Source organism: Mustela putorius, unplaced genomic scaffold, assembly GCF_011764305.1.
Source record: "Mustela putorius furo isolate JIRA1106 unplaced genomic scaffold, ASM1176430v1.1 tig00000174_pilon_pilon_pilon, whole genome shotgun sequence".
Taxonomy (NCBI): Eukaryota; Metazoa; Chordata; class Mammalia; order Carnivora; family Mustelidae; genus Mustela; species Mustela putorius.
In genome coordinates, this window is record NW_025421304.1 from 18,856,705 (window position 1) to 18,870,421 (window position 13,717).

Consider the following 13,717-nt stretch of genomic DNA (forward strand, 5'->3'; position numbering starts at 1 on the left):
GTGCTCCAACAAATAAATAAAGTCTTTAAAATAAATAAATAAAATTAAAAAGAAACAACCAAGATACAGAAAACTATCATATGCCAATATGTGAAAAAAGAATGGAAAGTATTTTACTAAGTTTTTTCTTTTAACTTTTTAAAAATAGCTTTATTTAACCTGATTTAGCTTTATAAAAATAATATTTTACTATTTTCTATGTGCAAGCATCTTTGGAAGAACATTTAAGAAACAGCAAACATCAGTTGCCTGTGGGCAGAGAAAGAGTGGGTAGCTGGGGTAATCAGGTTAGTAATATTACCTATTTTAAAGACCTGAGTGGCTCAGTCAGTTAAGCATCTGCCTTCAGCTCAGGTCATGATCTTGGACTCCCAGGACTGAGTCCCTGCTCAGCAGGGAGTCTGCTTCCCACTCTGCTCCTCATCCTGCTAGTGCTCTCTCAGGTAAGTAAGTAAAATCCTTTAAAAAAAAAAAAAAAAGGGTGCCTGGGTGGCTCAAACTCCTAAGTGTCTGCCTTTGGCTCAGGTCATCTCTGGGTTCTGGGATCAAGCCCCCACATCAGGCTCTCAGCTCAGAAGGGAGTCGGCTTCTCCTTCGCCCTCTGCCTCTCCCCTCAACTCGTGCTCTCTATCCCTCCCTCCCCCAAATGAATAAATAAAATCTTTAAAAATGAAAAAACAGGGACGCCTGGGTGGCTCAGTGGGTTAAGCCTCTGCCTTCGGCTCAGGTCATGATCTCAGAGTCCTGGGATCGAGCCCCACATCGGGTTCTCTGCTCAGCAGGGAGCCTGCTTCCTCCTCTCTCTCTGCCTGCCTCTCTGCTTGCTTGTGATCTCTCTGTCAAATAAATAAATAAAATGTTTAAAAAAAAAAAAAAAAGAATGAAAAAACAGGGGCGCCTGGGTGGCTCAGTGGGTTAAGCCTCTGCCTTCAGCTCAGGTCATGATCTCAGGGTCCTGGGATCAAGCTCTGCATCAGGCTCTCTGCTCAGCAGGTAGCCTACTTCCTCCTCTCTGACTACTTGTGATCTGTCTCTCTCTCTCTCTCTCAAATAAATAAATAAAATCTTAAAAAAAAAAAGAATAAAAAATAAAAGTTAAATTACCTCCAAACACACACCCCAAAAACAAGGAAAGGAGAAAAAACTCCTGAACAATTAATTCTTAGATTTAGCTCAAATAATCAGGCACCTATTTCATTTACAACTTGTATGTATGTACTACCTACCTTATGTAACAACTGTTAATTTATAATGTAGAAAAAGGAGAATTTCCATTTTTTTAAATAATGCTTAGGACAGGAACTATACTAGGTGCTCTTCTTAACTTCATTTAATCCTAAGAATGATGTCAGACAAATTTTATACTTAGCCTTATTTTGCAAATGAGGAAAATAATGTTCAGAGAAGATAACCTACTGTCACACAACTAGTGAATTTTAATTTAATAATATATACAATTTTAAGTATAATACTCCATTTATTAATGAAAAGGGGGTACCATCACTACAACTAAAATATAGTATACTATTTAACTCTCATAAAGATTGAATGAAATGCTCTATAAAACAAACTTGTACTTGAGAACAGTTTAATTTTTAAAACTTGGGGAATCAGGACACCTGGATGGCTCAGTCCATTATGCATCTGTCTTCAGCTCAAATCATGATCTCAGGGTCCTGGAATCAAGCCCCACGGAAGCCCACATCAGGCTCCCCACTCAGCAGGGAGTCTGCTTTCCCCTCTCCCACTGCCCCTCCCCAACTCATGAGCACGTTCACTCTCTCTAATGAATAAATTAAATCTTCTTTTAAAAAGAGTAAATATTGGAGGGGGTCAATGGCAAAAAAACTGGGGGGCAAAGGATGAGAACTGACATTTTCTCCAAAGATACACAAAATGCCTATGAAAAGATGTTCAACATCATTAGCTACATAAGCAAAATAATGAGGTACCTGTTCACATCCACTAGAATGAGTATAAACAAAGACAAAAAATAATGAGTGTTAGTGAGGATGAGGAAAAATTGGAAGCCTCATTCACTACTTGTGGAAATGAAGAGATGTGGTACCCTGGATAAAGTCTGGAAATTCTTCAGGAAGTGAGAGTTATCCTATAACCCAGCAATTCAATTCTTTCACATATACCCAAAAAATTAAAATCAAATATCCATCCAAAAACTCATAAACAAATGCTGAAAGCCACACTACTCACAACAGCCACAAAATAGAAACAAATTAAATATCCATTTTACAGATAAACTGGAGAATATTCAAAGAACTATTATTCTTATAAATAATATTCACATCGTATTATTACCCATAAAAAGGAAGGAAGTATGGACACAGACTCCAACATAGATGAATCTTTTTCTTAAAGGGGGGGAAGTGAGGGAGAGAATCTTAAGCAGACTCCACACCCAGCACAGAGCCCGAGGAGTAGCTCAATCTCCCCACCCTGAGATCCTGACCTGAGCCAAAATCAAGAATCGGACATTTAACTGACTGAGCCACCCAGGTGCCCCAACAAGATGTATGAATCTTAAAAACATTGCGCTAAGTGAAAGAAAACAGGCACAAAAAGCCCCATCTGTTATGACTCCATCTATATGAAATATCCAGAAAAGCGGAAAGATTAGTGGTTGCCAGGAGCTGGAGAGGGGAGGGAGAGCAACTGCTAATGGATTCAAGTATTTCTTTTTGAGGCGATGAAAACATTCTAGATTTAGATGGTGATGATTAAGTAACTTTGTGAATCCACTAGGAACTACTGAATTGCACATTTTATAAGGGGGAGCTTTACAGTTTGTGAAATATATATCTCTCTCTCAATTTTAAAATGTAGATAAGAAAAAAAATGAGACTAAACCAAGTCAGGTATTCATAATTTTTACAGAAAAATTTGTATCTGTGACTCCTTAAAAAATAAAAAAAAAAAAAAAGATTGGGATAAAATCTCTTTTATATATTAAAGCTGAGGAGAACATTCTTTCTACTATACACTCATTCCTTTAATGGTACTTGTTTTCTATGTTTACTTACATGTTGTATTTCCTGCTGGCTGGCTCGGTAGTTTTTCTTGGTTAAATTGTCCACCAGGTAGCTGATTTGAGACAAGGCCAGCGAGAGCGAGTCAAGATTCATTGCTGGTTGGGGCGGAAGCAGGCGGCCGAGCCCGGCGCAAAATCACCATTATTCCCCTTTAGTCACCTCAGAGGCAGGTTAATGCTTTCCTTGTAATTAGCCTATATCTGATGTCTGTACAGTGTCTTCAGTTCTTCTTTACCAGGGGTATTACTCTGTTCTGAAACATGGCACCTGTTTTAAAAAAAGAAAAGGATAAAAATCAGATTTTTTATTTAGTTTTTTACTAGGAGAAAAAGAGTTAAAACATTATCATCTCTCCATCTTAGTACCTGAAATCCCACTAAAGACTCAGGGAAAAAAAATTAGTATGTCTCAACCACCAATTACAGAAGATGCCAAGTCTGAAAAGTAGGCAGGGCCAATATAAAAAGAAGTATCCCCCCTTAAAAAGCTGGAGTTTAGCAAGACAACCTGTATTATCTGGATGTCTATTTATAAATCTACTTCAAAATGATTATTTATATAAATATACCCTTTAGAAACAGGAAAGTACTTAGAATTAGGGTTCATGGAAAAAAACATTCATCTGACATTTTCCATTTTCTGTTCCTCTTCCCAGAGCATCTACAGCCTATTTACAAGATCCCATTTATTTAACTAAGTTAATGTGCATTAACTTTCATGCACGGTTTTGCAATCAGTTTGGTCCTACAGCTGTACCTTAGGGTATATGTTTCAGGTATTTGAATCACTGTCTCAAAGGCAAGTAAGGGCTTCAGAACCCAAATTCCTTCCCACATTGATGAGAATTTTACTAGGAAGATTTAGAAAGGGAAGCCCAAAGCAGAAAATGACAGGATGCTTATCAGTTTAATTCCAACCATGGGCTGAGTCCAAGTAACTATTCTGTATTACAAAAAAAGTGAGGGGGAGGGAAACCACAAATTTTTCTTATGAATTCATCAAGTATTGCTGCTGAAACACAAAAATCTGAAAACAGATGAACTTACATACAACTTCATGCTGTGAAATCAGCTCATAATTTCATTACAATCAGAAAATTCACAAAGATTAAAAGACCCTCTTAAGGGCATTTAAAACCTTTACCTTTAACAATTTCTAAACGAATTAGAAACACTACATTGTTTTGTTCTGTTTCATGTTATACACAGCAAAAGCTGGACCAACCGTATCCCTACACGTGCTCCTCAAAAAAGAATAGGAGAGGCCTGAAAATGTGCCAAGATGTTTTTTGTTCATTCTAAATAACATGTGAGAAGTTAAAGACAAATTGCATTACTATCTATCCATTACATGCAACTAGACTTGCCTGCTATAAATCTTAGAGAAGCTTTCTTCATGTTCTGGTCATAGCTCATTTTCTGTATCAGACCAATAAAATTATCCAAGTTCGAGAACATACTAACAAGAAGACAGGCAAAAAGAGGACTCATCAGACTTTTAACAACGGTATTGTGTACAACATTTCTTGAAATTTAAATTGGCAATACTACAAAAAGTGTTTATTGCGCTATCCTTAAACCTTTAATTCCACTATTAGGAATGTATCCCCGCCCCCCAAAAAAGTATCTCTCCATACCTATGAGTTCTTTTTGCCTCAAGAACTCAGAGGACACATATTTTCAGGTAAGTCTATCTCAGTAAAAAGAAAAAGTGAAGTAAAACAGTAAAAAGTAACTCTTCGGGAGCACCCAGGTGGCTCAGTTAGGTGTCAGACTCGATTTCAGCTCAGGTCATGATCTCCAGGTTGTCTGGCCAGCAACGGGCTCCAACACTCAGCAGAGAGTTGGCTTGACTTCAGATTCTCTCCCTCTGCCCCTCCTTTGGCTCAATGCATTCCCAAATAAATAAATCTTAAAAAAAAAAAAAAAAAGTCTTAGTTGAATCTAAAGAAAGCCCTTGACTATACAGTGAAACTACAAAACTCTGTTGAAATCAAAGATGACACAAACAAATGGATACAAATGTTAATAGATTAGAAGAGCTAATACTCTTAAATGTCCACACCACCCATTCAGCAGGTTAAGCATGTGAAACTTGATTTCCGTTCAGGTCATTATCTCAGAATTGTGAGACAGAGCACCATATCAGACTCAGCAGTAAGCATGGTGCCTGCTTAAGATCCTCTCTCTCTCCCTCCCTCCCACACTAAAAAAAACTAATAAAAATAAAATAATTTTTTTTTTAATTTAAAAACTGAATGGTTCCTTGGTGGCTCAGTGGTTTAAGCCTCTGCCTTTTGCCCAGGTCATGATCTCAGGGTCTTGGAATCGAGCTCCAAATCGGGCTCTCTGCTCAGCAGGGAGCCTGCTTCCCCCTCTTTCTCTGCCTGCCGCTCTGCCTACTTGTGATAAATAAAATATTTTAAAAATTTTTTGGAAAAAAAAAATGTCCATGTCAAGGGTGCCTAGGTGGCTCAGTGCGCCAAGCATCTGCCTTTCGCTCAGGTCATGATTCTGAGGTCCTGGGGCCAAGCCATGCATCAGGCTCCTTCTCCCTCTAATCTTCTCCCCCCACCCCCACCCTCCTTGGTGTTAATGTGCTCTCTGTGAAATAAATAAAATCTTTTAAAATTTTTAATTAAAAAATAAATAAATAAAATGTCCATGCCACTCAAAGCCATGTAGATTCAACACAAACCCTATGAAAATTCCAATGGCATTTTTCACATAAATAGGAAAAAAATCCTAAATTGGTATGGAACCACAAAAGATCCCCAAAAGCCCAAGCAATCATGAGAAAGAGAACAAAACCAGGGGCTCCTGGGTGGCTCAGACTGTTTAAGCATCTGCCTTCGGCTCAGGTCATGATTCCAAAGTTCTGGGACTGAGCCCTGCATGAGGGTCCCTGGCTCAGCAGAGAGCCTCCTTCTCCTTCTTTTGCAGTTCCCCCTGCCTGTGCTCTCTGGCTCTCACTTGCTCTCTGTCAAATAAATAAATGAAGTCTTCACAATAAAAGAACAAAACTGGAGGCATCACACTTCTTGAACTCCAACTGTACTACAAAGCTACAGCAACTAAAACCATATGGTACCAGCGTAAGAACAGACCCACAGACCAAAACAACAGAACAGAAAGCACATACAGTCAAACAGTACTTGGTAAGGGAGACAAAGCAACCAATGGAGAAAGGATAGTCTCTTCAATAAACAGTACTAGGAAAACTGGATAACTACATGCAGAAAAATCAAAGTGGACTTCTATCTTACACCGCTCACAAAAATTAACTCAAAATGGATCAAAGACTTAAACATAAGACCTGATACCAAACAAATTCCTAGACAAAAACATACAAAGGAGGGCACCTGGGTGGCTCAGTGGATTAAAGCCTCTGCCTTCGGCTCGGGTCATGGTCCCAGGGTCCTGGGATGGAGCCCCACATCCAGCTCTCTGCTCAGCAGGGAGCCTGCTTCGCCCTCTCTCTCTGCCTGCCTCTCTGCCTACTTGTGATCTCTGTCAAATAAATTAAAATCTTTAAACAAACAAACAAACACACAAAGGAAACTTTCAGGGCAAGTCTTGGCAATGATTTCATTTTTTAACATGATACCAAAAGCACAGCAAACGAAAAAAATAACAAATGCGACATCAAAATTAAAAGTTTCTTCACAACCAAAGAAAAGACAAAATGGAAAGGCAACCTACAGAATGAGAGAATATCTGCAAAACACGTACCAGATAAGAGGTTAATGTACTAAATTTATTTAATTCATTTGAGAGACAAAGAGTACAAGAGGAAAGCCAGAGGGAGAGAGAAGCAGACTCCCTACTGAGCTCAAAGCCAGACATGGGGCTTGATCCCAGGACCTGGAGATCATGACCTGAACCAAAGGCAAACACCCAACCATCTAAGCCACCCAGGCACCTCTATACTAAACTTATTTTTAAAAATTTAAAAAAATTTAAATAAACCCTCCTACAACTCAGTAACAAAAAAATCAAAATCCAATTAAAAAATGGGCAGAGAACCTAAACAGACATTTTCCCAAAGACAACATCAAAGTAGCAAACAGGTATCTGCAAAGGTGTTCATCACTAATCATCAAGGGAAATGCATATCAAAATCAGGATAAAGGGGCACCTGGGTGGCTCAGTGGGTTAAGCCTCTGCCTTTGGCTCAGGTCATGATCTCAGGGTTCTGGGATCAAGCCCTGCATCGGGCCCTCTGCTCAGCAGGGAGCCTGCTTCTTCCCCCCATCTCTACCTAACTACTTGTAATTTGTAATCGCGCTCTCTGTGCCAAATAAATAAATAAAATCTTAAAAAATAAAAATAAAAATAAAATTACCATACATTCCAGCAATCCACTTCTGGGTATATATCCAAAGGTAATGAAAAGATGTTACTGAAGAGATATATGCACTCTGATGTTTACTGCACCAATATTCTAATAATCAAGATATGAAAACAACCAGGATGCATGGATGGCTCAGTTGGAACGTGTGACTCTTGATCTCAAGGTTGTGAGTTCAAGCCCCACTCTGGGTATAGAAATTACTTAAAAATAAAATGTTTAGGGGTGTCTGCCTTCGGCTCTGGTCATGATTCCAGGGTTCAAGGGCTGAGCCCTGAATCGGGCTTCCTGCTTGGCGGGAAGCCTGCTTCTCCCTCTCTCACCATGTGAGAGATAGATGCCGAGGTACTGGTGTATCTGGTTGTGTTCCCTCTCTCATCGTGTCTCTCCCTGTCAAATCAATAAATAAAATCTTTTAGAAAAAATAAAATCAAATAACATTTAAAAATAAACTCTTTAAAAAAATTTATGGAAACAACCTAAGTGTTTGTCAATAGATGAATGGAAAAAGATACACACACACACACAGAGGAATACTTTTCAGTCCTGGAGGGAAAAAAAAAATACTGCCATTTGTGACAATATGGAAGGCCTTGAGAACATTATGCTGAGATAAATAAGACTGAATAAGACAGACACTATATAATATCCATTATTATGGGATCTTAAAAACAATTCAGAAACAGAATATTGTGGTTGGTGGGAAGTAAAAGGGGGTGATGGTGGTAGTAGTGGTTATGATGAAGGTGGTCAACAGGTAACTTTCAGTTATAATGATTAAGTCCTAAGGATGTAACATAACATAGGCCATGGTAATTATAGAGTAAATCTTAAAAGTTCTCATCACAAGGGAAAAATAATTTTTTTCCTATGGGAGGTAGTAGATTTGTTGTTCTTTTTAAGCAGGCTCCAAGCCCAGGGTGGAGCCCAGCACAGAGCCCAACACAGGGCCTGAACTCAAGAACCTTGGATCTAAGACCTGAGGTGAGAGCAAGAGCTAGACACTTAACAAACTGCACCTGGATAGTGCTAGATGTTAACTATATTCATCAGAGTGATCACATCACAATATACAGAAATACTGAATCATTCTTTGTTGTATACCTGACACTATTATAATATTCTTTGTAGACTCTATCTCAATCTAAATAAATAAATAATTTAAAAACCAAACTCAAGGGGTACCTGGGTGACTCAGTTGTTAAGCATCTGCCTTCAGCCCAGGTCATGATCTCAGCGTCCTAGGATCAAGCTCTGTATCAGGCTCCCTCCTCAGTGGGAGCTTGCTTCTCCCTCTCCAGCAACCCTGTTCTTGTGTTCCCTCTCTCTCTCTGTCATAAATAAAATCTTAAAAAAAAAAAAAAAAAACCAGAGTGAAGTAGTTATCAGGGGGTGGAGAAATGAGTGTTTAAGGGTAAAAATTTGCAATAAATAAGTCCTAGAGCTCTAATACACAATACAGTGATTATACACAACAAAACTGTATCACAGGAGTGCCTGGGTAGCTCAGTCAGTTAAGTGTCTGATTCTCAGTTTTGGTTCAGGTCATGATCTCATGGGTGTGGGATCAGGCCCCAAGTCAGGTTCTACACTCAGCAGGGAGTCTGCTTGAGGTTTTCCGTCCTCTCCCTCTGCCCCTCGCCCCACTCACACGCCGCATGCTCTTTCTCTCTCCCTCTCTCAAATAAACAAATCTTTAAATTAAAAAAGTTGATTCATGGGGTACCTGGGTGGCTCAGTTGGTTAAGCGACTGCCTTCAGCTCAGGTCATGATCCCAGAGTCCTGGGATCAAGTCCCACATCAGGATCCCAGCTCTGTGGGGAGACTGCTTCTCCCTCTGACTTTCTCCCCTCTCATGCTGTGTCTCTCTCTCAAATAAATAAATAAATCTTAAAATTTTTTTTTAAAAAGTTGATTCAGGCAAGAATTACCTTAAAAACCTCAGGTAAAAGGTTGCTGGCACAGCTGCATACTACTACCCAACAAATTACCTACTAATTGCAAAAGAAAAAAAATGTGCCTTTATAATACAGCTATGGCAGTCACTACCTTAACTAAAAAAGTACTTTATTACTCATGGTAAATCTGCCCAACATATGTGTCTACTGATGTGTTACAATATGAAGTTATCACCTTGACACATAAACATAAACCACATTAATATATGGCTAATACCTCTGTATCTATCAATTCCCAGGAAATAAAAGGTTAAAGGGAAAGGTTTAAACTACACAGGAGATCTTATCAGATAAATGCAAGTACTGGTTCATTCTACCAGGCCACTGGCCTGCTCTTTTCTTTTTTTTTCTTTTTCTTTTTTTTGGCCTGTACTTTTCAGAAGGTCAGTAGAGAGAGAAAAAATGGGGTCTATTCTGATTATGAAACTATAATACAAAAGCAAAATGTGAACCTTAATGAAATCATGACTCAAAAAAGTTATTAAAAACAGGGTAGCACAGTCGGCTGAGTGTCAAACTCTTGGATTTGCCTTGGGTTGTGACCTCTGCACTCAGTGCAGAGTCTGTTTGGGACTCTCCTGCCTTCAAATAAATAAATAAATCTTAAAAGTTGTAAAAAAGTTATTCTTTAGGCAACTGGAGTTTTTATAAGAGTATTTAATATTCTTAGCTGTAGTGTGTCTATGCACGAATGTCTTTTTTTTTTTTTTTTTTTTTTTTTTAAAGGATGCCTCAGGCACCTGGTCGGCTCAGTTGGCTAAGCGGCTGCCTTCAGCTTAGGTCATGATTTCAGGGTCCTGGGATAGAGCCCACATCCAGCATCCTGCTCAGCAGTGAGTCTGCTTCTCTCACTCTCCTTCTGTGCTCTTCCTCTCTCAAATAAATAAATAAAATCTTAAAAAAAAAAAAGAGGGGACACCTGGGTGGCTCAGTGGCTTAAGCCTCTGCCTTCAGCTCAGGTCATGATCCCAGAGTTCTAGGATCGAGCCCCATCAAGGTCTCTGCTTGGCGGGGAGCCTGCTTCCCCCACGCTCTCTGCCTGCCCCTCTGCCTACTTGTGATCTCTCTGTCAAATAAATAAATAAATCTTAAAAAAAAAAATCTTAAAAAAAAAAGAAAAAGGATGTCTTAATTTTCAGGAGATATATGCAAGTGTATGTATCTTCAAACCAGTAAAAATACATAAATAGGGATGGGCAAAATGGTGAGGGGGAGCAGGAGGTTCAGAGTTCCAGAATGAGTAATGAAGGAATGAAAGGTAAACCATATAGAATATAATCAATAGTACAGTAATAATGTTGTATGTTGACAGACGGTAGCAACACTTGTGATAAGCGTAACATGGAACTGTCACATCACTATGTTGTACACCTGAAATTAACACTGTCCAATATACTTCAATAAAAAATACACGAATATCAGGGATGCCTTGGTGGCTCAGTCGGTTAAGCCACTGCATTCAGCTCAGGTCATGATCCCAGGGTCCTGGGATCGAGTCCTGTATCCGACTCCTTGCTCAGCAGGGAGCCTGTTTCCTCTCTCCCCCTGCTTGTGCGCGTGCTGACAAATAAATAAATAAAATCTTTTTAAAAAAGAGAGAGAGAAATATACGAATAACAGAAAAAGTTATTATGGTAAGATGTTAATTGTTGAATCTAGGAAGCAAGTATGTTGCTCTACACTGTACTATTTTCATCCTTCCGCACATGTGAAATTTTTCTTAATAAAACTAGGGATAGGACACCTGGCCTGGGTGGCTCAGTCAGTTGAGTGGCTGCCTTTAGCTCAGGTCATGATCCGGCTCCCTGCTCAGTGGGGAGCCTAACTCTCCCTCTTCTTCTGCCTGCCACTCTGCCTACTTGTACTCTCTCTCTGTCAAATAAATAAATAAAATCTTAAAAATAAAAAAAAAATAAAACTAGGGATGAGGGACATGTATTACTTTTATAACTTAAAACAAAGATTACAAGCATGTAATGTGATTTCCAAAAACTGACTTTCTTTAAAGAATTTATTTTAGAGAGAGCAAGAGAGAGGGAGAGCACAGAGGGAGGGACAAAGAAAGAATCTCAAGCAGAATCCCTGCACCACACTCAGGGCTCAATCCCACAACCATGAATCATGGCCTGAGCTGAAAACAGGTACCAGAAGCTCAACCAGACTGAGCCACTCAGGTGTCCCCCAAAAGCTGACTTTATTTTTTTTTTTAAGATTTTAAAAGCTGACTTTATACTCAACAGTATTTTAGCTTTTATGGCTATAAAGTAGTTTTTATAAAATGAAGTTTAAGTAGTAGCAATTTTTTTAAATCCAAAATTTAAACCCACAGGACAAGCAACTACACATAACAAAAGGCTAGATCAAAAGTGACTGAACCTCTATACCGCCCCCTCCCATTTGTAAAAATAAGGCCTCATCTAAAGCAGAGCTTTCCCAAAATGGTAGATCTTTAAAGGCTGAGAGGTAACAATCTTCTACGGCCTCAAGACAGTCTCCTAGATTGCTCTGGAGAGCAGCTCAAACCAGTCTACCCTTTGATAACATCAGCTGGTTAACAGAAGGAAGTATTCGGGACAAGCAAAGTGGATGAGATAGATGATGCTCTATCATCTAACATCTGCTATAAGAGTTTGCTGAAAAGCAAGTAGCTGTCAATCTCCCACAGAACTGTTGGAGAAGTTTACATATGCCACAGAGTACAGCCAGGCCAGCCAAGATGTGACTAACTGGTCCAGCATGATGATATGGAAAGGCTGAGTAGCAGGTTCTTGAGAGAAGGAACTAAAACTCCTATTATTTCTTGTCTTCTCTTTTGGTGACATGTGAGACAGCTGTAATGTCTTACAATGTGCAATGTACACAAATTCTCATATTAAATGTTTATCATTACTTTTACCTAATTATTTTTACTGCTGGGCTCAAATACATTCAAAAATGTTTAAAAATCAATTATCATATTTTGTCCAAAAAGAAGATAAAGGGCCATCACCTTTAAGTATTTCAATGTTGGGTTGCCTGGGTAGCACAGTGTACTGAGCGTCCAGCTCTTGGTTTTGGCTCAGGTCATGACCTCACGGGTCTTGGGATTGAGCCCTGTGTTGCCTCCACACTCAGCAGAGAGTCTACTTGAAGATTTTCTCCCTCTGCCTCTTCCAGCTGCTAACACATATGGGGGTGCTCTCTCAAATAAGTAAAATCCTTAAAAAAAAAAACAAAAAACTCTCCCTCTGCCCCTTCCCCAGCTTGTATTCTATCTCTCAAATAAACATTAAATATTCCAATTTTAAGTCTTTGAATGGATCTAAAGATATCTTAAATATACCACATTTATGCAAATGAAATTTCTCTGACAACTGTCAATAATCTGGAGATCATTAAAATGTATGTAGACTTTTCAAACCATAAAACCGACATAAACCTGACTGCAGAAACAAGTTCAATTTCATTAAACTATGAAAATATTTTTAATTAGAAAAATTTACTATTACACCATTCCTTATTTCATAAGGATTGTATAAAATTTCCCAAATGATCTCCTTCCATTTCATTCCAGGACACTCTATAAAAAACCTTCATTTGCTAACAATGGCACTCCTATTAATTCAAATGCTTGAGCCTAACTCCATTCCATATGAATACCTTAGATGCTACAGAAAAAAGTAAACACTATCTCAAGGGGCTTAAGAGAATAAATACAGATTTTATTGTTCTGCTATGCAACGAAGGCAACTGTGTTTAAGAACTGGGAGATGGCACCCATCTCGATTTTTATCTCAGGGTTTTGAGTTCGAGGCCCATGCTGGGTTTAGGAATCACTCAAATAAATTTAAAAGAAAAAAAGATCTGGGAGATGGGACAGAGACCTATTTAAAATGCTGACTCCTGGGGCATCTGGGTGGCTCAGTGGTTTAAAGCCTCTCTCTGCCTTTGGCTCAGCCCTGCACTGGGCTCTCTGCTCAGCCAGGAGCCTGCTTCCTCCTCTCTCTGCCTGCCTCTCTGCCTACGTGTAATCTCTGTCAAATACATACATACATACATACATAAAATGCTGACTCCTAAGCACCACCCTACACCAACAGAATCAAAATCCTTGAGGAAAGAATATTTTTTTTAAAGATTTTTTTTTTAAGATTTTTTTTTTTAAGATTTTATTTATTTTTTTGAGAGAGAGGCAGTGAGAGACAGCATGAGCGAGGAGAAGGTCAGAGGGAGAAGCAGACTCCCTGTGGAGCTGGAAGCCCAATGCCGGACTTGAACCCGGGACTCCGGGATCATGACCTGAGCCGAAAGCAGTCATCCAACCAACTGAGCCACCCAGGCGTCCCCAGAACACTGTATTTTAAGCATACTTTGCAGGTTAC

The 13,717-nt window shown here is 39.1% G+C and overlaps 1 protein-coding gene across 8 annotated transcripts in view; it reads right to left on the reverse strand.

Annotated features, from left to right (window-relative positions):
• Window positions 1-13,717, reverse strand: part of CNOT1 (CCR4-NOT transcription complex subunit 1) — a 112,725-nt gene that overhangs the window by 79,815 nt on the left and 19,193 nt on the right. For 7 of the 8 annotated variants that reach the window (XM_004744290.3, XM_013052168.2, XM_004744291.3 and 4 more), the window contains exon 2: window positions 3,039-3,314. In XM_004744290.3, coding sequence (XP_004744347.1) covers window positions 3,039-3,140 — 102 coding nt within the window. In that variant the 5' untranslated portion in view covers window positions 3,141-3,314. Of the gene's footprint in view, window positions 1-3,038; window positions 3,315-4,683; window positions 4,704-13,717 lie in introns of those variants that run through there. The other variant, XM_013052166.2, reaches the window with a different exon arrangement.